General features: G+C 43.7%; 2 protein-coding genes across 2 annotated transcripts; both read right to left on the bottom strand.

The window, feature by feature from the left end:
* Nucleotides 1-9,262: 9,262 nt before the first annotated feature.
* LOC120683530 (transcription factor BHLH156-like) lies at nucleotides 9,263-10,870 on the bottom strand. Its single transcript, XM_039965608.1, has 2 exons — nucleotides 9,870-10,870; nucleotides 9,263-9,751 (listed from the first exon to the last, which is right to left on the bottom strand). The coding sequence occupies exons 1-2, from the start codon at nucleotides 10,794-10,796 to the stop codon at nucleotides 9,635-9,637; spliced, it is 1,044 nt and encodes a 347-aa protein (XP_039821542.1). The 5' UTR covers nucleotides 10,797-10,870; the 3' UTR covers nucleotides 9,263-9,634.
* Nucleotides 10,871-19,773: 8,903 nt separating this feature from the next.
* LOC120682421 (small ribosomal subunit biogenesis GTPase RsgA 1, mitochondrial-like) lies at nucleotides 19,774-24,728 on the bottom strand. Its single transcript, XM_039964333.1, has 5 exons — nucleotides 24,073-24,728; nucleotides 22,958-23,179; nucleotides 20,957-21,145; nucleotides 20,632-20,825; nucleotides 19,774-20,296 (listed from the first exon to the last, which is right to left on the bottom strand). Exons 1-5 carry the CDS (start codon nucleotides 24,679-24,681, stop codon nucleotides 20,119-20,121), a joined length of 1,392 nt encoding a protein of 463 aa, XP_039820267.1. The 5' UTR covers nucleotides 24,682-24,728; the 3' UTR covers nucleotides 19,774-20,118.
* Between the last annotated feature and the right edge of the window lie 2,294 nt (nucleotides 24,729-27,022).

Below are 27,022 nucleotides of genomic sequence, written 5' to 3'. Positions count from 1 at the left end.
TGCCATTGTACAAAGTTTGTACCTGAGTAATTAACATTTGATGTTTTGAAATATATTTAGATGAATATTCATTGACTTGTACCATTGTGGGTGGTTACATTGTGAGTGGTACCTGTTCATTGACTGAGTGTAGTTGCAATCAGGTTTTGTGCATTTGTATTGGCTATCTTGAAATCGAGTTCTTGAATGGCATGACTTGTAGGCAAGGTACCACCATTCTTGGTCTGGAGCCAGCTTTGTTACTGTTGCTGTGCATTCAAATCTTAGATTCTGTGGAAGAGAAGAATCTAAGTTATTCTTTGTTAGAGATATGTGTCATGATTTAAATGTAGTCATAGGAATAGATAACATAATTTTCAAATAGAGAAGTTTCTATTTTAATTATAAAGGTTTCATGTGATCTAATATGTTGTACAAAATAATATAAAATGGTGTATGAGTAGAAGATTTTCTTAATTCTAGAATAATCTCTGTTTTTTTCATTACTGCAGGTGCACGTGTGTATGAGGACTGGTGTTTAAAAAGAGGGAAGGGACATAGTATTTACTCTATGCTCAAATGGATTAATTTCCTTGTTGAGCTGGAGTAGTGTCTTCTTTTCAATATTCTCTACATTTTGATCTTCATTGTGCTGTTGGACAATTTGCATGTCTTCCATTTCTAAGGCTAAGCTGCAGGCATAGTTAATGTCATTATCAAATAATTGGTTGGTTGTTTCAAAATATCTTTGTAAATACATGGTTACCTTTCACATAAACGTTGTATATCCTCTATTTCTTCATTTATATACCAGCGGCAAGTAGATGATCCACTTGGAAACCTAATTTTCATAAGCATGCCAACAAATATTATAATAACCACTACTACACAAATCTTTACTAAGGCGGGCAAAAAGCATTTACTGAGGTGGTTTTTGCAACCGCCTCAAATCTATCGTCACAATTAATATAGCATTAAATGAGGCGGTTTCCTGCCTGCCTTAGTTAATGGAATAGAAAAAACAAAAAAAACAAAGGGGTAGACCGCCAAGCCCATTTAGAGCCTTCGAAGCCCATCAAGGCCACAGCCCGTCCGGCGCCGGCCGTCGGCTGCCGCCCCAGAGCTACCGCTCGCCAGGGCCACAGTCCGTCCTAGCCGTCGCGCCGTAGTCCGCCGCCGCAGACCACCCTGGCCGCCGCGCCACTGTTCGCCGCGCCCACCCCGGCCACCGCGCTCTGTGGCGCCACCAGCTACCGCTCACCAAGGCGGCGTCCGCCCCGACCGCCGCGCTCCGTGGCACCGCCCGGACCGCCTCCAACCACCTCGTCCGCCCCGATCTGAGCAGAGTGGAGCAAGGGCCGGCGGAGGGAGGACGCCTAAGAGGAGCGGAGGGAGAAGCGAAGCAAGGGGTGGCGGCCAGGATCTGAGCGGATGAGGGAGAGAGAGAGAGAGAGAGAGAGAGAGAGAGAGAGAGAGAGATAGAGTTAGAATTTGGCTCGGGTATGTGGGCTTTATTGAGGTCGGCCCATTAACTGAGGTGGTTTTCTATAATGTGTCCTCATCTGAAAATAGGGGTATTAACAGAGGCGGTTATGTTAAAGGTGATCGTCTGTGTTAATCGATTTTGCGAGGCGGCTTCTGTAACCGCCTCAGTTAATAGAGAATGACTGCCTCTGTTAATACTTGACATTAATAGAGGCGGTTATTTTTTTGCCCGCCTCAGAGCTCCAAAAAAAGGTCATTGTTAATCAGTTTTTGTAGTAGTGAACTAAACTTTGCTTTGCGATCTTCGAGACCACTTGTTTTGGAAATTCAATCACTCTTTCTCCAATTAAGAATATTTGTAGTCAGTCCCCACTATTGACAAAAGAGATATTGTTTTTAAATTTGTGAACAAAGCACATTAAATTGAGGTGTATGAAGAAACATGCTTTGATCTTTGAGGGTAAAGTTCCTTCTTAACTGCAGCTTATTTCCAGAAAAGACCTTTGTCACATTAGAGAATACTATTTGCCTAAATGGTTGTTTAACCTGTTTACACACCGTATAAACACTACATAGTGGTATACCTTTTCTGTTTAATTGGTTGTTTTGACCGTTCAAATGGCCGTTTTGCTTATTTAAACACCCGTTTTGCCCGAGTAATAGGCTAAACGGCAGGTGACCGAGTATTTACCGCTTAGAGTTTAGGATAACACAAGCAGTAACATATCCAATGGCATCTGTAATAGAGAAAAAATATAGCAGATTTGTTAAATATGCGAGAGAGATGGCAAATTGTGGTACATATTTTTTTTATTGCAAATAAAACACATGATGCATACCTAGAAAGCGAGTAGTGCTATTAACATGAGATGGAAGCTCTTAAAATGGCACTAAGTTGTACACAAATCTTGGGAAATTCGTTGGTTTTGGAACCATTTTGTCTATCTGATTGTACTTGGTAAATCTGATGATATAGTCAGCTTCAACAACTCTCAATGATGGTTTCACTTTTTGTACCAAGAATTTATTTATCTTGTTCACTTCTCCTTCAGCAACATGCTCTTTGAGCTGCGAGATCAGGTCTGCTGGTATCTCAACATTCATTTGCATTGTTCAGTATAGTAAATAGATGAATTAGACTATTCATGGTGCAGGTAATAAACTGAATGGTATGGTGGATATTTATACTTATTCATCAACTGTGACAAGGTCCAAGTGGTGGACATCTCCATCGCCAGTAGGGCCACGATACTCCCACAACGTGGAAACACAAACATATATCTACCAATAATCTAGTCATCCTGGACTGATCTTTGAGAGTAAGTCGCTTGACATCTGGAAGAATATTATCGTATGTATGTAAATATTTCACGACATACAATATTTGAAGTTTCATTTGTACATTTTTCATCGCTATCTCCAATAAGTAATTCAAGGCCAGATTTAGCAGTAACTCTAGATAGTGCTACATACAATTTCCATGAGTGAAAACTGATTTTTTTAAGCATATTCAAACATTATGTAATGTTTGGTCTTGGCTTTTATTTATTGTCATGGCATAGCAAACTTTAATTAGATGATGATAGGTGTCGTGGTTTTCCTGGGATCGCTGGTTTGAGGGCCTTTTCTTACAGGAGGTTTTTTTCCCATCCTTGGCATCTGAACAGGGCGAACGGGGCGCTTGTGATTTTAAACCTTTTGACGCTCAAATGTCACTGCCCTGGAGATGTATTGTAGAAGAGAAAGAGTCTATCAAGAAAGTTCCAGAGGGGACTAGTCCCATGGCACGTTGTTACGTGGTTGTGTGTCTCGCCGTTTTTTTTTGTCCTACATGCTTGATTTACCCTTCCTTAACTGATCAACAGCCGGTAAAAAGATGCTTACATGGAGGGCCTGAACTTTGGAGGAATGCACGAGATTTAGTTGGTAAGATTGTATATAACTAGTTAAATACCCTGCACGTTGCTGCGGGATTTCTTGACAAAAATGCTGAAGTTGAGTGTATTAAAAAAGATGGAGATATGAAGTTGTAGCCAATTTTAGCATTGGAGATATATGGTATGGTTGTATATAAGGTGTGCTTAAATACTAAAGTTGATGTACATATAAGAAGTTCAAGTTGCTGAAACTGATAAAAAGAGGAACCATAATAGGTATGGTAAGATCACTTTAATTTTATTATGGGAGGAAATGGAAAAGTCTGCATCATTTTGTGAAATGATTCGACTTTGTATCGACTCTCTTGGCTAAGTTTCTGCAAATATTTTGAAAAAAAATTGAACTGTGAGGAATGCAGTTGTGTGAAATGTTGATAATTGGAAATATAGTTGTACAAATATAGTTGTATTGAACATTAAATATTAAGAAGGAACCAAACATAGAGTCAATATCATAACACAATGAATGAATATGCAACACTGAAGAGAAGAGGCCTAGAACAAGCCTACAAAAAAATTTATATAATCGGTGACATGAATCCATGGTTCCCCGAGAATAGATTTTGTGAATGATGGAATTAGTACTCTAGTAATGGTGCAAGAGAAACACGTGCAACAACGCTACTCCTCAACTCTTAGGGGCAGAGGCGGAGAACCCATATGGATTGATGACATCTCTGCTGCACGGTGCTCTTCTTGCATGTCACAATGATGCAAGGTAGAATTTAAGAGTAGCGAAACAGCTACAGAAGGCGAGGAGCTGCCAGAACCGAATGGAATAATGGAGCCGAGGGTGTGTGCAACACTGCGATGGCTTCAACCGGGCAAAATATATAGAGCGCTGGGGCTGTATTGATCATGAGAAGTGGGATGGGTGGTGGTGGCATTGATAGACAGAGAGACTTAAGGAAACGGCAACTTGGATGATCAAGTTACAAATATGAGAGAAATGAAGAGACAAGTTCAGAAGGTGTACGAAGGAGTACTTCTTCCATCGTTGGTGGCTCAATGAGGTTTGAGAGAAATATAAATTAACGATTCCTAGTGGGATGCATCAATATTAGAAGATAGAAAGATCATAGAAGACGAATTGTTTTGCATTTTTTGTACAAATGTGAATTTATTTATTTATTAATATTAGATAGATTAATATTTAATTGATAAATGAAAATAATGTTCATGGGGTAATAATAAAAGGAAATAAAGAGAGGGGATTTTAACACATGTATATTACATAGAGTAATATTTAATTGCTAAATAAAAAGTTTGGTTGTTGGGCTTCTTCTTTATTTATACTTTTGATGAACCGCAACATAGTGGAAATATATGGAAAATATGATTGAGAGAAATAGAAATTATGACACTTAGTGGGTTGATGACGTGGCAGCACGACACTTAGTGGGTTGATGACCCACCAAACAAATATTTACTCACAATAATTTTACAACTAGATGCATCGACTAAAACCATATGATCTGATTGGTAATTAAATAATTTACTTGTGTAGCATACCTTGTCAAATATATTGGAGAGACGTGGAACATTGATGTGGATGATATCATGCTTCTCTTCTTGATGGCAGCCCACAGTCGTATCCGTCATGGACCGGTCACACCAGTGTATAGATCCGGTCAAACCGGTCATTCCAGAGCTGCTGGAAATCACCTTGTGCTGACATGCCAATATTCCCTTGTTGCCTCCATTGATATGTTCATTGACAATGCCATGTTCTTCACTGCTCAACTTTTTCTCAGCCAGAACTTGCTGCTTAATAACGCGGTAATCACTAGACAAAGCACAACACCTTCAACTTCATGAAAATCAAATATAACTGTTTTATTGGATCTGACATGTTTTTGTATAGCAGGACTTGTTTCTTGTGCTACAATAGATTCAGAACAGTCTTTATTTGATTCGATTCTTACTATAATCGAATTGGTATCCATGTTTGAATTATTCTCTTTCTCCTTTTCAATATCATTAGTGACCAATGCTTATTCTTCTCTTAGAATGAGACCACATATTTAAACTTTTTCAATTTTTCGGCCTACCCATATTGTTTTAACATAGATTTCTCAATACCTCTCTATTCGAGCATTAAAAACTCCATACGAAACATCAAGAAATATATCACGAAGTAATTTCTCCCTAATGATTTTGAATTCATTCGTCGAAGTAATATGAGTGTGGCCGAAATTTTGCAACTGTTCTGGTGGCAAAATGTCTGTTGCACTAGTGTATGAATGTGCATGCGAGGTAGCTGAATTTTCATCAATTCGGCTTGCGTTAAAAGTAACACTTGGAGCCGGATCATAAGAATTCAAATCTACATTCATGCATATTTGAATTCTTATGATCCGGCTCCAAGTGTTACTTTTGTGCAGCATATGAAGTGAGAATAATTGGCCGGATTGCTAAAATTAGCATGGCCAATGTTCTCACTCATCAGCATGCCCCGAGATGAAATCAAATGTGAATTTGCTGCCAATGAATAAATATGTGAAACACTTTGCTGAATAATACTAAAATTATTAGCACATGGTGTCTCATAGAGATTGGCCGAACTCACCATGTTAGTTTGACCAGGATAATTGTTCATTAGCATGTGAATTTGTTCCGCTGCTGATGTATGAAAGGGTGTATGTTGTATGTTGTTAGTAGCATCGAAATTTGAAGTATGCATATTGTTTGACATGGGACTTTGCATGTAGTTTTTCAAAACTATGACATGCATAATTAAAACCATTATCTGAATAATGACTAACCAATACAACATACATATTATCTTTATATCTAGCAACATCAACATGAGAATTCGTGGTACTAGCAAAATAATCATTACAAACATGTGGCGTATTTACATGCTGTATCTCAGGTGTGTTGTAGTAATATTGCTGTGAAGCATATGAATGACCCACCATGTATGCTCAATAATACATCTTGATGCTTCTGGTTTTGTTACCAATAAATCTAAATATTCTTGATAATTCATGCAATCAATGACCAACACTTTGCTTTTCTTTTGATCTTCACAATACAAAGCAACAAGCAAAACACAATGCAATAGGCTTGAGCAACCTGATGCAGTGTCAAAATAATAGATGCATCGGTCCACAAGGACCGGATGCGGTAATAATGGCGAACCAAAATAGTAGATCAATTTGGTAAGTGGGTAGGGCTTGATAGAACAGTTTGAGCAACCAGATCTTTCTTCCCAGCAGAGTCGCCAAAAAATATGTTGACGCAAATCTGGTCAACACAAGAATTACTAGAACATAACAACCCGGCTAGACCGGATTCTTAGGGTTTGGCCTAAATCGGTCATTCGAGAGGGATAAATACCACGCTTGCGTGATGGAGGATGGCCAGGTTTACAAGCAAACTAGCAAAGGATAACCAACGTATGGACGTGACGATGAAGAACGACTAGTTTACGAGCAAACTAGCAAAGATTGTCGATGCTCACACCCCAAATTTATTCACATCCAATTACCCATACCTATTGGATAATGGGTAATAAATTGGATAAAATTAACTGAACCTCCTGCTCACCGACGATATCATGGCCCTCGCTGTGCGCATCTACAAGCTGGGCTCGCTGCCGCCGTTCATGTTCATCTTCGCCGGCCGCATCGCGTCAGTGTGGATCACCGGTGGAACCAGCACGGCCTCGGTGGCGACAACAACCGCGGGCTCCGCTGGCAGCCTGTTGGACTGCAGCGTCAAGGGGAAACCCTAGGACTGACGTCGGTTAGCCGTGCCCGCTCGACGCCATCTGGGCCAAGTAGGACATGCTCCGGCAGTCCGGCCTCCGGGCGGCCGCCAGCATCGAGAGCTCCGAATGACAGATCAGTACTCAACGGCGCTGAGCATCCGTGAGCTCGTCGATGGTTCGTCTTAAATAAATCAACTTCAAAAATAGCTCGTCAATGGTTCATTGCTCTCGCATCTTTTGCCATTTGCTTGCTCTCGAACCTATCGCCATTGCTTTGCTTCTCACCCTCCCGGCCATCCACTCGAGCCTAGGATTTCCCGTCGCAGTATGATGTCTTCAGAGCTATGCTAGCTTTGCGTGAGATCCATGCTGTGGCAGGGTCTTGCTGCTTGCACATGCGGCTGTGCGCATGGCGAGCGACGCGGCGGAGATTGGACGAGCGCGGAAGAGACGATGGAAACAGGCAAGCTCGACATAGTGACGGGTAGAGACGGGGATACCCTCCCCGTACCTTTTCAGTGATGGGGATATCCATACCCTACCCATATACTAATGGGTACAGTATTTTGTATCCATCCCCTACCCGTTTCGCTGGGTGTGGATTTGGAGAATGGATAAGGGTACCCAACAGCAACTTGATTAACAATGTTGTGTGTAAATAAAAGATAAATATTTAAACTATTTATTCTAATTTATAGACTCCAAAGTCCAAACTTGACTAGGAGCTGACACTACCGGAAACCGCGAGTTCGCCGTGTGCCTCAAGGTTTGCCGTGTGCTATTCATCGGGCACACGGCGAAGAGCCAATTTGCCGTGCGTATAAAATAAACACACGGCGAACCAAAAGCACACAGCGAAGACAAAGTTCGCCGTGTGCTCCTGGACAGGCACACGGCGAAGCTACAGTTCGCCGTGTGCTACAGCCACGACACACGGTGAAGTCTTCTGTCACATCGTTAGGCCGTCGTCACGATGTCAATGTTTTTTTTTGCCGTGTACCCTTGGATACACACGGCGAATGTGTTTGCTGTGTGCCCGATAAATGGCACACGGCAAACTAGGCATTTGCCATGCATAGCGCTGCCGTCGGGGGTTCGCCGTCGGCCACCGACGGCGAAGACTTCACCGTGTGCCTACTAAGCCTTTGCCGTGTGCTTGGTGCACACGGTGAATTAGCCAATTCCGGTAGTGTGAGAACCGGAGCTTTATGCCGTATGAATGCATTTCTGTTTTATTTCCACTCTTCTTCGTGTTGTCTGCTACGGCACCATAGATTTTCAACGGGACACTGCAAAGAGATGCCTGACAGATGGATGGTTCAGAACACACAAAGTTGACCAAGCCGATAAGACCTGGCTAGAGCGGGAACTAACAAAATCAGTTGACATCAGCAGAGCCGAGAGCGGACGCCCGATGTTGAGTTTACAGTTGCCTGCAAGTTTCCTTCCTTCCGGTCGATTTTTTCCACCGCAGCACATGGTGGGCCTTACTGTGCTAACATATCTTCTCTCCTGCAGCACATATCCCACTCACGTGATCCCCCCTCCTCACCCGCTCCCTTCCTCTCTATCTCCTTTTCTCTTTCTCCTTCTGGATCCAGGCGAGGCGAGCGCCGGGGCCGGCGGCACTCCCCGGCGAGCGACACGGCGGCGGCGCTGGGGAGCTCTGCACCCCAGGCGAGCGGCGCGGCGGCGGTGCCGGGGAGCGAGCGGCGCGGCGAGCGGCGCGGCGGCGGCGCCGGGGAGCGAGCGGCGCGGCGAGCTCCTCCCCTATGGTGAGCGGTGCAGCGGCGGTGGCCCGACGGCGGCGCTGGGGAAGCGGCGCGGCGGGCCGGCGACGGAGGTGGCGGCGAGGAGCGGAGGCGTCGCAGCAAGCTGGTGGCGGGGAGGAGGGGCCGCCGCCGGGTTGTTTTTTTTCTTTTTTCTTTATTTTTTATAATCTGAATAAAAAAATTTCTACCTCAATTTTTTTTATGTAATTTTTTCAATTGATTTTTGCACAAATTTTTTCTCATTAATTTTTTCCCTATCTCTTCATAATTTTTTCCATCTCTCTCAATTTTTTTTCTTAAAATTTTTTTATCTGTCTAAAATTTTTCTTGAAATTTTTCTCTCTCTCTAAAATTCCCCTTGAAATTTTTTCTATCTCTCCGAAAAAAAATTCTGAATTTTTTTCTAAACCTTTTTTATCACAAAATGACAAAAACTTACGAAAAAAGAAAAAAATCTATCGGAAGATCGACCGTAAGGAGCCGTCCTTATGGTCGACATAAACTAGCAGGACCCGCCTGGCGCGCGCCGCGAGTTAGTATTTCCTAAAAGGGAAACAACATATTTCCTAAAAGAGAAAGAAAACTATGTCCGAGAATCGACCGTACCAACATGGAGGTTACGGTCGACCGCAAATTAGCAGGACCCGAGCGGACGATGCCTAAGTTAATTTGGTAATACTTGATTGATGGCTCTCTCGTCCTGGACGGAGTCTGAACATCAGTTAATCCGTCATCAAGCAAGTGCATCATGAGGAGATCTCGACCGTTGCTTCGGGTCTAAACCCCTCCTTGAGCAGAGCCGCTATCACCCAGAGCTTCACCGAGGCCTCGCAGATGGTCGCGTCCCCTACTTGCTCGCTCACCTGCACGACGCAACCCACTTGTTCCAATCAGTACGACGTAAATGACCAATCCATCTTCAATCCTTGATGATTAACTAAGGCCATCGAAAATGCGTGTGCGTGTCCAGCAACAATGTACCTTGAGCGTGAGCGTTGACACGAGGCGGTCCGGCCCCGACCGGACGAGGCTGGAGCTCTCCACCCGGAAGCACGCCAGCGACTCCACGGCGGCGCACAGCGGCGCCGCCACGCCGTCCCGCCGCTCGCACTCGACGGTCACGAAGAACCGGCCCTCGCCTACCTGCGCCACGCCCACGTGCGTCACCCCGGCGCCGTGGCCCCGCCTCCCCGCGCCGTCGCCGCCACGGTCCTGCAGGCGTCGACCCGCCGCCGCGTGGCCGCCACTGCGCAGCTGCTGCTCGTGCCCGGCGGGCGGCCTCGGCCGCGCCTCCAGCGCCGCGACCTCCTCCTTGAGCTTCCCGGCGTGCGCCTCCAGGTTCTTGACGTACACCACCGCGTCGGCGATGATGGAGGCCTTGTCCATCTTGGTGATGTTGGGGACGAGCGACCTCAGCTCGTAGAGCTTCTCCTTCATCCGGACCCTCCGCTTCCGCTCCGACACGATGGTCTTGGACCGGTCCCTCCGCTTCCGCGTCGCCGGCGACGCGTCGTCGCCGTCCTCGCGGTCGCGGTGCGGCTCGGAGGCGAGCACCCCATCCCCGGCGCCTTGCTCCACCGAAGGAGGGCTCCCGTCGCCATCCACCGACACGCTCGGCGGTGGGTCGTCCGGGGACCCGCCGTTGTCGTCGTCGAACTGCCACGGCTTGTGATCTCCCGTGCCGACGGCGATGACATCGCCGCCGCCGAACAGCTCGTCGCCGAGCTGTATGAGGTCCTCCACCCACCCACCGTCCTCGATGCCGGCCGCGACACCGACTGGCTCGACGACGAACCCGCCGGTCTGGAAATGCGCGGGATGGCCGCCGTCCACGGCGAAGAAGCCCGGGCTGGTCATGAAGTGCTCCTGCGGCGAGAAGTGCAGAAGCTGGTGCTCCACCATGTCCATGGCTGAAATGGTGGTGGTGGTGGTGGTGATCTTTTTTTTTCTTCTTTTTTTTATTCGTTGAGAGGGGATTTGTAGTGCTCTGACTCCGATCCAGCGAAGAGCTCAACTGGGGTGAGCTCATTAAATAGATGGAGTGTGAAACCGAGTCTGATACCTTTTGTGCTGCGTTGTCAGCAATTAACAATGCATCGAAGACGCGCCCCATTGGTGGGGGATGAACACGATTAATCAGTAAATATTGGAGAGGATTAAATTAGGTACGGGTTGTATTAGAGGTGCCAATGGATAATCATTAGGTGCCCCTCCAACTCTCTCTAGTTCAAAATTTTATACTAATTTTCCAAAATCATATCTTAATTTAGAAAACTAGTACAAAATTTTGAACTAAAGAGAATTGGAGGTACACTTAAGGGTCACCCATTTACACCCCAAGGTTGTATGTTAGGACCCTAGTAAATTATTATATTATTGCCTGTAACAGCTCGCCACGAAGCAAGCTGTGAGCCTATGACACCATCCGAAAGGAAATCAACGATGATTTAGATAATCAAGTGGCGGGCGGCATGAGATGAGCGATCGATCATGGGGTGGGCAGGATAGATGTTGAAACTCTTTTTATTTTTATTCTTATTAGGATTACTGCTAACTTTTGAGATACCTAAAATCTGAATATCCTCAAAAGCTAGAAACTAGAAAGCTCGCGGCCGGGTGCTTCTGACTTCCAACTTTTAGAAGCTTTTGATTTTTGTAGATCTCAAAATGGATGGTCCAAAAGTGTGCAAAAGTTTAAATAAATATGATCTAAGGGTGTTTTTCAGTTTGATCAACTTCTCAGCAGTACATGCATGGTTGTGAGCGAATGAAATTTTTTCAATGTTCAACAAAATACTAAGATTGTTATTAGCTATCCATCACTTGGATTTTCAAGTTGCAAACAGGCTTAGAGCGAGGAGGCTAGTGCGCGCATGCTTAGATACAGTGTTTTTTTTTTTTGAGAAAGACACTAAAAAGGTGTCTCATATCTAATTCATATAAAGGAAAACAATTGGTGGTACAAATGAAGGATAACTTGACACAAAACGATATGAATAAGATAAAAATATATTGAAGAGTTCTATGGTACGGTCATCTTCTTCATTCAATTGTTCGTTGGAACTTGAAAGATGTACTGGAAAGGCAACAAGGAAAAGATAGTGTTTGTTGGTTTTCCATTCTGTAACATAATCAGCCCAAGGAATGAGAACTTTAAAAAGTAGAGGGATTTGAGATCCCCTCGCTTATGTACGGGCCATCGTTGTTGGGTCCACACGTTGGTGAGAAAGTCCTTCAATTATTGCCAGGAAGACTTACCCGACTTGGGATGATTAGAAAGAGCTCCGACTTGGGATGATTAGAAAGAGCTGGCCCGTTTGGTTACTCTCTATAAGTTCTTAGAATGGACTTTGACCGCTAATTACGGTGTCAAACAAAGTCAGTTTACAAATCCAACTCCAGAACCCCTGACGAACCTAATGATATCTTTGACCGCGTGATTAGTGGATGATTACTGTAGCATCACTGTAGTAAATCATGAACTAATTACCGTTATTAGATTCGTCGAGAAAAATTATACCCATCTTTAAAGAGGTTTTACAAATAGACTTCATTTAGCATTTCATGCGGAGTTTAGAAGACGCAATCTAGAGTCCTAAAATGCAACCAAACAGAGCCAGTGAAGCGGTCACACGCAAGCACCGCGTCCATCTGAGCGCTGAACATGCATAGTGGTACGGGGTGCTCGGTGATGAGGACATCACTGTCGACAGTCATGGCCACGTTCCGCCGAGCCGCCATGGCCATCTGCACGAACCACGTTACGAGAGGTGCGATGCCAGGAAGCAGGGGCTGGCCGCCGCCTTTGGGATCTTGCATTGTGGCCATGCGCACCCTCACCGGCATCTGTTTGCATTTACAAAATCACCATGACCATTGAAACAAGTAGTATATGTTTGATTCTCAGCGAGCCGTATTTTGTTAACTAGTCAACATAACATCCTTCCGTACACGTACACAGTATTTATTGCTTTGTGCTTAACTCATAGGTCTACAAATCCACTCGAGCTCTTCTTAGAGAAGTATTATTATATTATAACAGATTATAAGTAGGTTAAATACTGAGGTGGAGGTGATATGAGAGAGAGGAAAAACGAGTTGCAAGTTTACAGTCATGTTCGACACAAGAACCAAAAAAAACTTTGTTGAGATAAACAAATAGGCCCTACATTATGGTGAAGGGTTTATGGCTGAGAGATAGTCCGCAAAGATCCTTACAACCACCAGCTAGTTGTATTTTAACCTTGTTCTTGTACCGACATGGTGAATTCCATGCGATTTCATTTCCCCACTTGTCAAATTTCACCACTACAATGTCTAATGTAGTACAAACCTCCTAGCTGTAAACATTTTGATCCCTACATAAATAGAAAGAGAGTTTCCCCAAACCAAAAAAAAAACTATATTCGACTAGGCCTCTCCAAATAACTCTATCCGGAGCGCTCGCAGTTTTAAGAAAATAATCGATCCACTATCTCCTAAGTCTGCCATAAATAGCAAATTAAACTCATTGTAGCGCATTTTATTAACCACTACAGTGCCTCACATGCCTTGAGGCGGCGGCAACGGCTGCTGATGCACGCTGCATTGCTTATGTATGTGGTTGCTTGTGTGCTACTATTGCGTTCAAGCTGTGTCATGTGTTTCTGTGATTTTTGCTTTATCAGGTTGCACATTCCTTAAAGTTTGCACTCGCTATGATGCTTGTAGACGTATCGTGCACCTGCTAGCTACACACCTTGCTATGAGATATAACTTGGCTACTATTTAAATTTATATTACTTAAAACATGGTAGGAAGTAACATTCAATATACGAAGAAATAATTTCTGTTATAACTTTGACACTTTGATTTGCACTATTTAAATGTGGTAGGAAGTAACATTTAACCTATGAAGACGTAACTTTTATTTTTATACGAAGAAGTAGTAACTTTGTCTCAGTACTTTTTAGGCTATTCTTAATGCAAGTGTTATATGAGTTTTATTATCATTAAATGACATGACACATAGGCAAAAGTGATGACATGGCATGGAATTTAAGAAGAAAGAGAAGAATAGAATTTCATGGGGATGAAACTTGATGTGCACAGTTACCAAGTGCATGAAACTGGAATGAAATTCCATTGAGAGCATTTGAGTTTCATCAATACACATTCATCAACTTCTATTGGTCACATGGTATATCTGATCATTAATACCAATCAATAATTAAATGTGATAGCTTATCTATGAAACTGTGCGATAAAACTATTCATTGAGGGAGGTGGTTTCATTCTAGTGTCAAAGGTGACATGGCACTCTTAGGTCAGTCTCAGTGGGAGTGTCATCGACACAGTTGTCAAGACTGGAAATTTGAGAACTGTGCCAGTGGAGTGTCATGGTGATGACACTCCTCTCACATTTTACGACACTCCTCTTACTCTCTCCTCATACTATTGGTACATGTTAGCAAATTTAATATCTATGACACTCCTATAACACTCCCACTGAGATTGACCTTAGTAACTGTGTGATGATACTATGCATTGAGATTGGCCTTATAGTCCGTGAGTGTAACTTATGAGTATAAAAAGTAACTTTGTATTTTGTGAAAATTAAAAAAATAACATTTTAGTTGATAAACATTAAAAAAAGTAAACTTTTTTGTCAGAAAAATTAACTTCACAGTCCATCGATGAATGTTGGAGAAAGTAACTTTTTTGGTCAGAAAAAATTAACTTCACAGTCCATGAATACACATGATAGAAATTAACTTTTGACTAATTTATATAATAGAGAAAGTAAGATTTCATTTGACAAAGTGACTTCGCTTTTTTAATCAAAGAGATGGTGATGTACAATGACAGAGTTACCCTAAAAAGAATCATATGCCGCGGCAAGCAGATAAAATGGTCAAAGGTAAAGGTTTTCTTATAGTTTGACCATTCTCTGACCCAGCTTCCATCAGTATATCCATGATGATTCCGAACCCCAAACAGTGATGCTTGCAGTATATAAGTTTGTACTCCGTAGTACTTGATGTGACTTTTTCGTACGTACAGCAAGACACGGAAGAAGTGAAGAGCCAGAAGAAGGCATTATGCAGGTAGGCAACCAGCTAAGACGAGACAAAACTGCAGCGAAACTAAAGTCACATCGTTGTCACTTCTGCGTGGTCTGAGTTCACGCTCTGTTCCGCTGGCTGTGGCTGATAGCTGGTGCTGATTTGTTGTCAGTGAAAAGTACTGTTGGCTGGTAGCTAATGCTAATTTAGTATGAGAGAAAAACACTGCTGGCTGGCTAGCTGACAAGCCATCTGAACAGAGCGGAATCAGCCAACAGTATTTTTCACTGACAACAAATCAGCACCAGCTACCAGCCACAGCCAGCCGAACAGAGGGATGTGTTTATTATGACAGGAACAAATGGAATCTTATGATTTCTTTTTCAGTCTTTTCTCCTCTCTACTATAGCCTAAGTAATAGTTATCTGTTTTATAACAAATTTGCCTTTTCTTATTCCCAAAAAAGAAAAAAAAATTGCTTAGCTCTTGGAAAGAAGTCGTTCGTCTAAGGTTATGTTCTCGAGCAGCTTCAAAGCGATGCCTATCAACTAGATGGAGTTGAGGCCGATTTTGCAGGGAAGCAAAAGGAACTTATAACAAATAAAACATTCTCAAAAAACAACTTATAACAAATAGAAGCAAACAATTAAAACCAAGCTATCTAAAAATAAAGAAGCAAGAGATAATTTAGATTGTAGTATATGTAGCCCAATGCTCCAGGCTATGCCTATAATTAACCACCGTACCTAAATTCATCTAGTTGTGGTGATAAAAATGGTGCCACAATTTAGATGTGCATGCCTAAGAGAATCTAGTCACAACTCTTTATACGAAAGCTTTCAGGGAAACTAATGGACAATAATCACATAGCAAGAAGCAAACGCTTGTCTAAACGTGCTTAGGAAACTATGTAATAAGACGTGGCGAAGTTTGGCATCAAACCAAACAAGTCATGGTCCTTTCATGCAATGTTAAGGACAAGGCTTCACGATTTTCTTCGACCAATATACACTATACAGTCGTGGAAATATGGCAACCTATTATATTGAGTACAGAAGCTGTTTCCAGAAGCAAACAATAAACATAGCAGGCTGCAAGTGGGAATACTTCTATTTGTTTGCTGCATGCAGGCTGCAATCTGTTGCTAAAACCGTGAAGGTCACTTCCCGATGATCGTGTTCGTTGGGGCGTTACCATCAAAACACTACATTATTCTTATACTAAAAGGTTGTGGATTATGCTGCTAAGACATAATAATGCTGATCAGTCACTGGTCATCTAGTGGCTCTGCGTATACGTAGTACTCCAATACTAAAAGGGTTAGGTTTTTGATATCAAATGATCCAATTAATGCCTGACTTCACTGTTCGATCCGGTGGTTGTGCATTTTCGAGACTTGTATACATTTTTAATCTGAATCAATATGCATGGACGCTATCATTCATGCCGCATCACCGATATGATCACACATTTTTGTATAGAGCTGGTGATTGCCCCACACTCGATTCTTATCATACACATTACCTAATCATAACGTTGTGACGACTGGAAATGCACCTGAAGTACACTATCTCAGTACAACTGCGGCTGTCATGAAGTTGAAACTTGAAAGAACCACAGAAGCTTCGCAATCCTTGTGTTGCGTTCAACTGAAGTGTGGACTCCAGAGTTCTGCTGACTTTTAACTGATCAATCTCTTGGCGTTGAATGCAGATATGCTTGATGAATGCAGTGAGCCTCACTTTAGCAACATTGATATAATGCAAATTAGTAAGACGGTGTACTACAGACATTTAGCAGAATGATTACATGAAGTTCTAATTTGTCTGAAACGATCCTTTTTTTTTGCGGATTTAGGATATGGAGAACATGCATGGTCAGGTAACCATAACACAACTGTCTCTAGCCTGAAGATAGAACATTATACCATTTCTCTCGTTTTTTTCTTAAAGTAAAACTGCAAACCTTTTTTTAAGGGAGTAAAAAGTGCAACCTAGTTAGCTTTGTTATTGTTCGCTTGCATATAGATTGGTTACCGCGCAACACAATAAATGGTGATTAAGTTTATCGAACTTTTTTTTGGTGTGCTAACTTATTAGTGGGTAGGGGTGCGTGATTAATAGCCTCTCTTTACTCATGGGTTCGGTGTTGGGTTAGAAAAGCACGTTAATTATCCACGTCATATAGATAACCCACAAACCATATGCAGCCTATGATGGAAAGCTGTTGTAAAAAAAACTCGGCCCTGGGGAATGAACTCCCCCGATGTTTGACACGAAAGATGAAAGTTTTCTCTTCCATAGGGTCTCTGCCCAGGACGTGCTACCGACGGTGAGGGCACACCTGCAGATGCGTATCACGCTGCAATCATTAGTGGACTGCGCATTTCTTGTTTAAATAGCACAAGTGACTTTTTTTTTTACTCTGTGAGCACTAGCATGCTGAACCTGGGTTTTTTTTAATATGGCTGCACACCGCAAACCTTTTGCCATTCGAGCTAACGGTCGGTCTCGATGGAAAGCTATTGTAAACTCTTCATTCCTGCCATGTACCACACCCTGGTGACGACTCAAATTGTGTGCATCCTTTCTAGGGATATATAGCAAATGACCGCCCTAGCTAGGTAGGTATTAGGGATCATCCCATATTAAAACCTCCATCACTCTTTTCTTTTAACCCATTACATGTACTCCAATCCAAGAAAGACAGCTAAACCGCAGTTAACAATCCTGGTATGACATATCCATGAGGTGCAAGCTTTTGATGAGAAGGTTCTGGAACAATACCCTGTTAGTAGTTCTACTTGCAGCCTAAGCATTTACTAGGGACAAAAACCTCTGAAAATTCTAAAGAAAACAGGGTAAAATAATTATATATCGTGCATGACCTCAGCAGATTAAAATTTGGTACTGGGAAGGAGCCTGCCTGAATGACACCTACCAGAACAAACATTTCAAAAATAGTACAAGGACAGCGGGAGCCACAGATGGACCTGAACTCTCCAATATGAAAAACCAGAAGAAAAAAACAGAGAAAGAAAGCATGGTGTCACCGCCGCCGGATTGGCGCCATTTCTTTTACTTGTTCTCAGCAGCTCCATTAGAATACACGGAAGGGCGGTTTGTGATTAGTAGGAGAGCCCTAGCAGCTAGCTTAGTTTAATGCTTTACCCAGGCTTGCGCAACGCCCTGATCCTCCATCTTCCATCTTCCCCTTGTGAAAACAGCGAGCGGACTCCAAACTTTGGAAGACTGCAACAGGTACTCGGTATTTGGCCAGCAGTTGTCGGCTCCCCTGATTTCGCCCCTCTTCCACCATCATCCTCCCTCCCAGAGCACTAGGTCGCCACCACCAGACCAGGAAAAACAACAGCAGTCGCATCGCCAAGGAAGAACAAGCATACTCCAGTACAAAGGCTATCCCAACCCGACATCCCCAAAGAAACCCAAGATTGGGAAGCCCCCAAACTCACAGATCCAACACCGGCACCGGAGAATAGTGGCAGTAAGGACCTTGTTGTAATTTATAGATTACTCAGGGACCTTTTTGTAAGAAGGGAATGTAATGTACTCTCTTTTCTAATATAAGTGACGTTACTTTTTCGCAAAAAAAAGCTAGCTTAGTTTAATGGGGTCGTCACGTTCCTGCACAAGGGAGGCCCGTGGCTGACTGCCCGGGGCACGAGGAGGGCACACATGGGCGCGTCGGCGGCGGAGGTAGGCAGGCGGCGAGGCGCGCGGCGGAGGGCCTGCTTCGTGTGGACCTGGCGCCGGAAATGGACGGCCAGGGGAGGAGCCACCTGACAGCCGGACAAGCCTGTTGATTGTTAAGTCCTCTTCAGGCCATGTTTAGTTTCCAAAAATTTTCTAGATTTCTTGTCACATTGAATTTTTGGATACATGCATGGAGCATTAAATGTAATTTGAAAAAAATAATCAATTGCACAGTTTAGCTGTAAATGATGAGATGAATCTTTTGAGCCTAATTAGTCCATGATTAGATACTAATTATCAAATAAAAACGAAAGTGCTACAGTACCTGAACCCAAAAAATTTCGCGAACAATAAACACGTCCTCAATGGCTGATCAGATAGATTTTTTTAGGCCTGCTGATCAGATAGAAGGCTTTTTTTTATGCAGCTGAGGCTCCGTTTAGTTCTCAAAAATTTTCGTGCGCTACAGTAACTTCGAACGTTTGATCACTGATTAGGAGTATTAAATATAGATAACTGACAAAACTCATTCCACAATCCCTAGGTAAAATCGCGAGACGAATCTAATGAATCTAATTATGCAATAATTAGACAATGTCATGCTACAGTATCAATCTCTAATGACGGATTAATTAGTCTTAATAGATTCGTCTCGCGATTTCCCGTCCATCCGTGTAATTAGATTTATAATTAGATCATGTTTAGTCCTCCTAATCTTCGGTTGAAAATTGCTACAGTAATTCCCCCCCCCCAAATTTTTGGCAACTAAACGTGCTCTGATCTGATAGAAGCTTGTGGTCGCAGTTCGCATATGGTACCAGCAGATAGACATGGACTGATGGACCTTTCCTGCCTGGCTTCGGCGCTGGCTAGCTCAACTGCTCCCGGAGTACGTTCGAGAGAAGAAAACTCCAGCGGCGAACTGGCAATGCGGTCCTCCAATTAGGCTCCGTTTGGCATTCTGTTAGATTCATAAGATTCCTCAGGACGGCATCACAAGTTTGACCCCTAAAGTTCGCTGGTAATATAGGACTAGGTAAACGTCAAACACGAATTTCTCTGTCCCAAATCCAGGTTTCCAGATAGACTTCACAGCAAGTTCAATTATAAGAAGGCGAGTACAGATTATGGCTGCGCCAGTGACCTCGCCACGAACATGGTGGTGCATGGAACCAATTCGTGAGACAGAAACAGTGCTTTAGTTAGTTAACTTAACTGTCATCTTACTGTTCTGCCAGCCGCAAGGAAACAAACCACTCAACGTCAAGAATCAGTTGCAAGCGTCTACGGTTTCCCCACTAGACTGCTAGTGTTTCTCCCCTAGACTGCTTGTGCGCATCTATTTACAGTGATCAGCTTATCCATTCCCGGGCACAGTATAGCACCGCAAAACGAGCTCTGTACAGCACCTGTAGATTCCTTCCTACCAATGATGAGACTTGTGTAGTCGTTAGATCATCAGATGAGAGGCAATTATCGTTTCCTAGAATGCTGCTTGACATCAAACTGGTAGTCATCATCGAGGTCATTGATGTCATCTTCAATTTCATCAAGAATCGATTGGTTAATCTTCTTTCTAGACACCCTCCTGTGCTTCTTCAGTTCAAGGCGAGGCTCCGCTTGCTTCACCCCCATGACACCTGTTTTGTACCTGATCCAAGATGGATACACTATATTGTCAATTATTACAGAAAGAACAATTCGATAGCTACTAACAATAGGTTTTATTGTACCAAAGCTGGTTATCTATTTACTATAATAATTTAAAGCTGGTTATTTATTTACCATAATAATTTAGTAAGTGCACTAATAGTGTTCACCAGTTTGTTAAGTAAAAGAAAGGTACATCTGCTACAAATTTGCCAGCATATTTGCTAATGGAAGTATTTCTAGGAAACTTACTTTCGACAGGTACAAAGTGATAAGTTTATACCATCCAGGCCTACCATACAAGATAATGCTCGTAGTGACATCTTTGTTGCCTACCTGACATCACCTTCTCGTTTTGTTCCAAATGTCCGTAGCTGGATTTCTTCTCTAATTTTGATCTCATCAAGCATCTGGAGATAGAACGGATACCTTTCCCAGTCACCTTTCACAACGCATCCTCGCTCGCCAAGGTGAACACAATCATTAAATAAACATTTTGAGGGCTCGTTCTCTTTCAGCATCTTTCTTATCTAGAATACCAAATGAATATTACTAGTAAGAAAACGACATAAAACAGAGATATGGCCTTAACATCGTCATGCAGACAATGCAAGTTAGAAAATATTAAACAGATCAAAACTAAAAACAGAGCAAAACAAACCTCAGGAAATGTTTCTGCGAGACTCTTTTTGGTCACTTTCATCAGGCTAGGCTGGTTAAATCCAGGAGTATCAGCAAGGAAGCCTCCACCAGGTATAGGAAGCAATGAGACATGGCGTGTTGTGTGTTTTCCTTTACCGCTTTTCTTGGACACAGTTCCAACACGTTGTTCACCAAACCATTTACTATTCTGGAGAATAGTGTGCAAAAGAAAAAAAATCAGTATCTACAACAAGACAAATTCTAGATCTTTACTATCACTGGGTTGTGAAGCTTTGTAACAATGAAGCGAGAAGTAGAAGACATGAAACACAAGTGATATAGAGTTTGTAATGTTCTCTGGAAAAGAGCAGAACATATTTATTTCAAGAAACAGACCACTTTGCACTCCCGATGGGCATGGACCAACCTTGGAGCGACCCGCAGCCGATCCAGTGATCCATTTGATGCTTAGAGGAGCACCGATTGATCCATTATAATTAGCTTCCTCACCCCCGGTGCTCCAATGGATACCGCGGGTCGAACCATATGTTCGGAGACGGCGTCTAGCTGCGAAGATCTTCCTCTGTGATTACCAGTCAATCTGCTGCGTCGTTCTCGTTCGTGTTCAGAAGAGATGCTTCGATCCCTGCCCACTGTCTCAATCATGAACGTCGACTAGTCGACGTGCTACAATCAGAGGTTTGTCACTGAGTTCCACCTTTACGGTGGCCACACCATCGGCGGCTTGGAAGGAGGCACATCCGGCGGCGGCAACGACTTGCCGATGATCTTCACGGTGTCCACCGTCCACCATGCTCGGCTGCCGCTCGCCCGGGTTCGGGTTGCCGCACGCCATGCCAAGCTGCAGCAGCCGTACAGCCTCCTCGTCGAACTCACCGACGGTGACGGCGGCGAGCACGGCGGCGTCGACGGCGGCGGCGAGCAGGTTCCCCTCAACGTGAAGGCTTCAGAACCAATCTGTGACATGCCCAAACTGCACGTCTCTGCCGACTGCCCTCTTCCCCATGACGATCTCGAGGACGAGCATTCCGAAGGCGAAGACACATCCTTCTTCCTCGTGGCCTTGCCGCTGTAGATGAACTCCGGTGAAGGACGCGCAGGGCGGCTGTCTTGCGCACTGCGAGTCAATGGAGCTGCGGGTGCTGGACCAGATGGGTGAAAGCGGCAGCGTGGGAATGCGGCCGGGCGGCGGCCAAGGCGTGCGGCCGCCGGCTGGCAGGCCACTGCGGGGGCAGGCAGGCAAACAGCAGCAGCCATGGAGATTTGGTCAGGCGGAAAACATTTGGGCGCGGATCGATCCGCTTGAACCAATGGTTACAATGGTTCCGATCCATTGCACTGGCATCATTTCACTGGTTGGATTAGGGGCCCATTAGATTCACTTTTATGGAGCAGTTCGACAAACCGTCGGGTCGATCCGAACCACGCCCATCTTTACTTTGCACCTCTTCGGCAAGTCTCGTCCCACCAGTTCTTCAGACCAAAGCAACATGCAAATACAGTATCAATCACAGATGCTGTCATCTCATGTCAGAATTAATCCTGGATTCCACATCGGATGTACTAGCTCAATGCACTACTATCATAGTGAATTATGTGATGGAAGAGGGCCATTTTTATAGAAATGCTAATAAAACCACAACTATGAAATTCTCAGTGAATTATAAATGCAAATCAAAGCTTCAGAAAATGGTAAAAAAAAACTAATCATGCAAATGGCATAAATGATGGAATGTGTTAGTGAGATGTATAGGCTGGCCCTATGGGCTGTTGGTTAGCCGGCCTTGTTGGCCTTTAGGGTTGGGTATCGCCCCCCCTGATGGTGCTCACCCCCCTCTGGGATCTTCTCTGATTTGGTTAGGATAGGCAAGGATCACTCTGATTAGGCCTTTCCATATACCTAGGTCATCCTTGCCTATATGTATCACACCTGTGCTTTGCACCCTGATCAATATAGTACAATTCCCAGCCACTATTGCTTTCAAAATGAATATATCACCTGCTCAAGGAGTTTATGTATTGGATCTTCTTCTGATATGTTCTGGTTGCACCTCAAAGCATTGATCAGACTGGACTTCCCAACGCCACTTGGACCAACAACTACAGTTGTTTCTCCTTCCAGCATCTCTTCAAGAGCACTAAATCCAGATTGCTTGCTAACACTTAGAAAGAGCGGATCATAACCCCAACTCTTCAATCTCTCTCTCCAGTATGCTATTGTCTGCCTTGCAAAAAACAAAATAATACCAATCAACCATATCATATAGAAAATGGAGCAATTGAGTGCATATAACAAATGCAATTTTACATATCTTATTACACATTTACGCTTGAAGAACACGGGAAGTTGAGCAGTTGCACATGCAGACATGCTAATTGATCAGATTAGAATAATGGATAAGGAAAACAAAATCATGAATGTATGAGTAGGATGGCCCCTTGCTTTGCTTTTTACCAGCCCCATCTCGGCTCCTAATACAGGACACCATTCTCAATGGTGGGGTTTCTAAACAATACATTTATCTCCGGGTGACCTTTTGTGCATCCAAAGGAGCATGTTCCCAAACATATTTACATTGTACATGGTGGAGCAATGGAATGAGTGGTATGGAATCTAATATGTGCACCATTGGTGGTATTGTTGATTATTTGATTGACAAAGGTGCCACCAATAACACATTAGAGCAGGAATGAGTCTTGATTGATAGATGTTTTTTGTCCTTATATGAGATACAAATTGGGAAAGGGATGATCAGTTCTGACCATTGATACTGATGGTAATAATCTGAATGACAGGTTAGTCATGAAAGCTAAACCATTGTTCCTGAGCAGCCAAAACAACTCAGTCTTGATGCTTCCTATTATTGGGATTGAAATTGGTTCGTCATCCTTTATGTTTTTACAATACCATTTTCTCTGGTTCCCACTTCATTGAGCACATCGCAGCACATTGTCGAATGAACTAGGGAAATGCTTATCCACAGACCGCATTTTGTATCTCCAATACAATGCACTATGGTACATACAATCCAGCCAATCTGACTCACAGCCAATTGAGCAAGCCATCGGGATGCGGGAGTGAATAGCCACACGGGGCACCGGTTGAAATGGTACCTGTTCGTCGACGAGCTCGACCTTGTTGAAGACGAGCACGAAGGGGATCCCCGTGGACTCGGCCTCGACGAGGAACCTGGTGAGTGTGGCGGGCTCCGGCCTGGGCTGGTCGAGCGAGAAGAGCACGACGAGGCGGTCGACGTTGGCGACGGGCGGGTCGACGACCTCGGACCTCCGCTCGAAGACGTCCTCGATCATGCCGCGGCGGTCGGCCCAGTCGACGGCCCCGACGAGGACGCGGTCCCCGACGAGGACGCGGCGGCGGATCTTCTTGAGCAGCGCGCGGACGACGCAGAGCAGGTCGGAGCCGCGGTGGTGCTCCAGGCCGGGGGGCGCGGCGTCGACGATGACGCGCATGAAGTTGGCCTGCGACGCCGCGACGAGCCCCGTGGCCTGCGACCGGGGCAGCTCCTCGGGGGGTGGGGGCGGGAGGGCCGCCGCCAGCGGGAGCAGGCGCGGGTGCGGGGAGGAGTGGTGGGGCGCGCGGCGGAGGGGCGCGAGGGGGTGGGGGCAGTGGCGGGGTGGGAGCGGGAGAGGCTGGAGAGGGAGGCGCAGGCGGAGGCGGGGCAGCGCCGCTGCCGCCGCCGCGGTGGAGGGGAGGAGCGGCATTTCGGAGTTCCGGAGAAGGGGGAGCGGACAGCGGAGCGGAGCACAGTGGATAGACACTGGTGCGGTGGTGCCCCCCGTGGGTAGGCGAAGTGCGGCGGGGACGTCAGGAGCCGAGGATTTTGCCGGGGATTTCGGGGGGTTTCTGGAGGCCCAGTGGGCGGAGGGCCGCCGCGGCGGGGTTCTTCTAGAAACGGCAAAGAGAAATCTGAGGGTTTGTTTTTCTCTCCGGGCCATAGGTTAGCGTGGTAATGATTTTATTATGGTCAGCTGTACATTTACGATATTGTACGGCAGCATAAATTGACCCTCCACCACCACAAGAACAGTGGCACATGCAAGTAATTTTAACACTAAAAAAAATTGTAGTTTTAAACCATCCATTAAATTTAAATTTTAATTGCACAATTATAGCTCGAAATTTTTCGAAGAGACCTTCAAAATAAGACCCACTTGAATGTATTTTGACAATATTTTTCAAAACGCATAAATTATTTTTTGTACAATAAAAAATGCTAAAATTAATTAGTTAAAATGTTTAACCGATCTGCTAAAATTGCCTATTATTATTATGTAATCACACATTCACCTACCTAACAAAGTTGTTTACCCTTATCCACTAATAACATTAAACAATCTATCTTCATAATATGAACCCAATATCCACTTAATTGAACGTAGGCATGCAAAGCAACATTATGTAAAACCATAAGCAATTTTTGCAAAAATCAGAAGCAAATTAGAATACGCAAAAAAAATACTTTCTCTCAAAAAAATTATATCATTAAAACATAGTGGTGTGAGATCTTGTTTTGAAGCTTTTATTGAACCAAACACAACTGTGCAATTGAATTTTAGTTTCGATGCTCTGTTTTGAAACTATGATGCTCTAGTTGCCTCTCACGTGCATGCACACACCACTGATGGGCAGTCGTACGATCGCTCTAATTTACGTCCAGCCGTAAGTTAGCCGTGTCCACTTTTTTAAATAAGAAAATTATCCGGTCTTAACATTTACACACGAATGTCTATGATTGTAAAGAAAAAAAAATCTGGCCACATCACCGAAAGATACAAGAACACTTAGACTCTACACCTCAATACGAGGAACAAAGGGAACAAGAAAGAAAGAGACTAAGAAAGAAAGCTAGAAAGACTAAAGAACAGAAAGTACAAGAGACCAATGAACAAAGGGAACAAAAGATTACCGTGGTTATGTTGTATTGCCTTGTGTCACTTTCTTCGGTAATTAGTGATTTAGTAATTTTTCAATGTCATTCATCACCTCTTTTCATATAGTATAAGAAACTCAAACAGTGTAAGATATATAAGCTAAAATCTTGCGGATGGATGTGAATCCCATTTTGGCTAGTTCTATGCACAAAGCTAAAAAATAAAGACCCCCAAGCGTTATTAGACAAGTTAGGCTGGAGGAGTATGGCCCAAAACATATTATTTTAATAGTGTAATCGGTCTCAAGTCCGATGAAACGCTGGCCTGCTCAAGCCCATTCGTGTGTCTGAAGAATGACTTTTTATCCAAAAGAAACTAGGCTTTTCCTTAGCCTACCAGTGAGGAGAAATATAGCAAGACGATGTATGCAACTAGACACAATATGTCCAATTTGCAAAAGGTTTGATGATGATTGTAGGCATATTTTTTTCAAGTGTAAGCATGTTAAGCAAAGGTGGTGATCCATAAATATGGAAGCTGTTAGAATTGAGTTGATGAATTGTCAACTCGGGATAGAAAAAATTAGCAACATATGGGAGCTGGAGAAGAGCAAACAAGTGAAGGTCATTGGGCTCTTGTGGAGATGGTGGTTAGCAAGGAACAAAGTAAATGACTGTGGAAGGGTGTGATGCGCAACTAAAATTCATGGCCAGTTACTTTCTTCTTACTTGAATTTAAAATTTTGGAGGTTAATGGAAAGAAAGTTCAGTCCCAACCATTCAACCTTGGAAGCTTCCACCTAAGAACTTCTACAAGATCAATACAGATGGCGCATATGATTGGAACACCAGAACCAGAGGTTGGGGTTTCATGGTGAGGGATGGTAAATGTGAGGTGGTGCTGGCTGGGGCTGGTAAATTATTCGAGCCGCATCGCCTATACCAAGAATTTGGAGTTTGGTCCCAAATGACTGAAATTCACCCATTTCGGTGAGGACCGAAATAAAACTGAATCATCCTAAAACTTCGTTTGAAGTTGAATTTTATGCCATGACTATGGTCCATACAAGTCGACATACTCCTCTAGGTATAAAAAACATGAATAAACCGTAATTATAGACCTCTTTTGTGCCTCTCTCTCTCTCTCTCACTCACTTTATGATAGTTATCAA

Source organism: Panicum virgatum, chromosome 7N (genome assembly GCF_016808335.1).
Source record: "Panicum virgatum strain AP13 chromosome 7N, P.virgatum_v5, whole genome shotgun sequence".
Taxonomy (NCBI): Eukaryota; Viridiplantae; Streptophyta; class Magnoliopsida; order Poales; family Poaceae; genus Panicum; species Panicum virgatum.
This window is presented reverse-complemented; position numbering and strand designations above follow the sequence as displayed.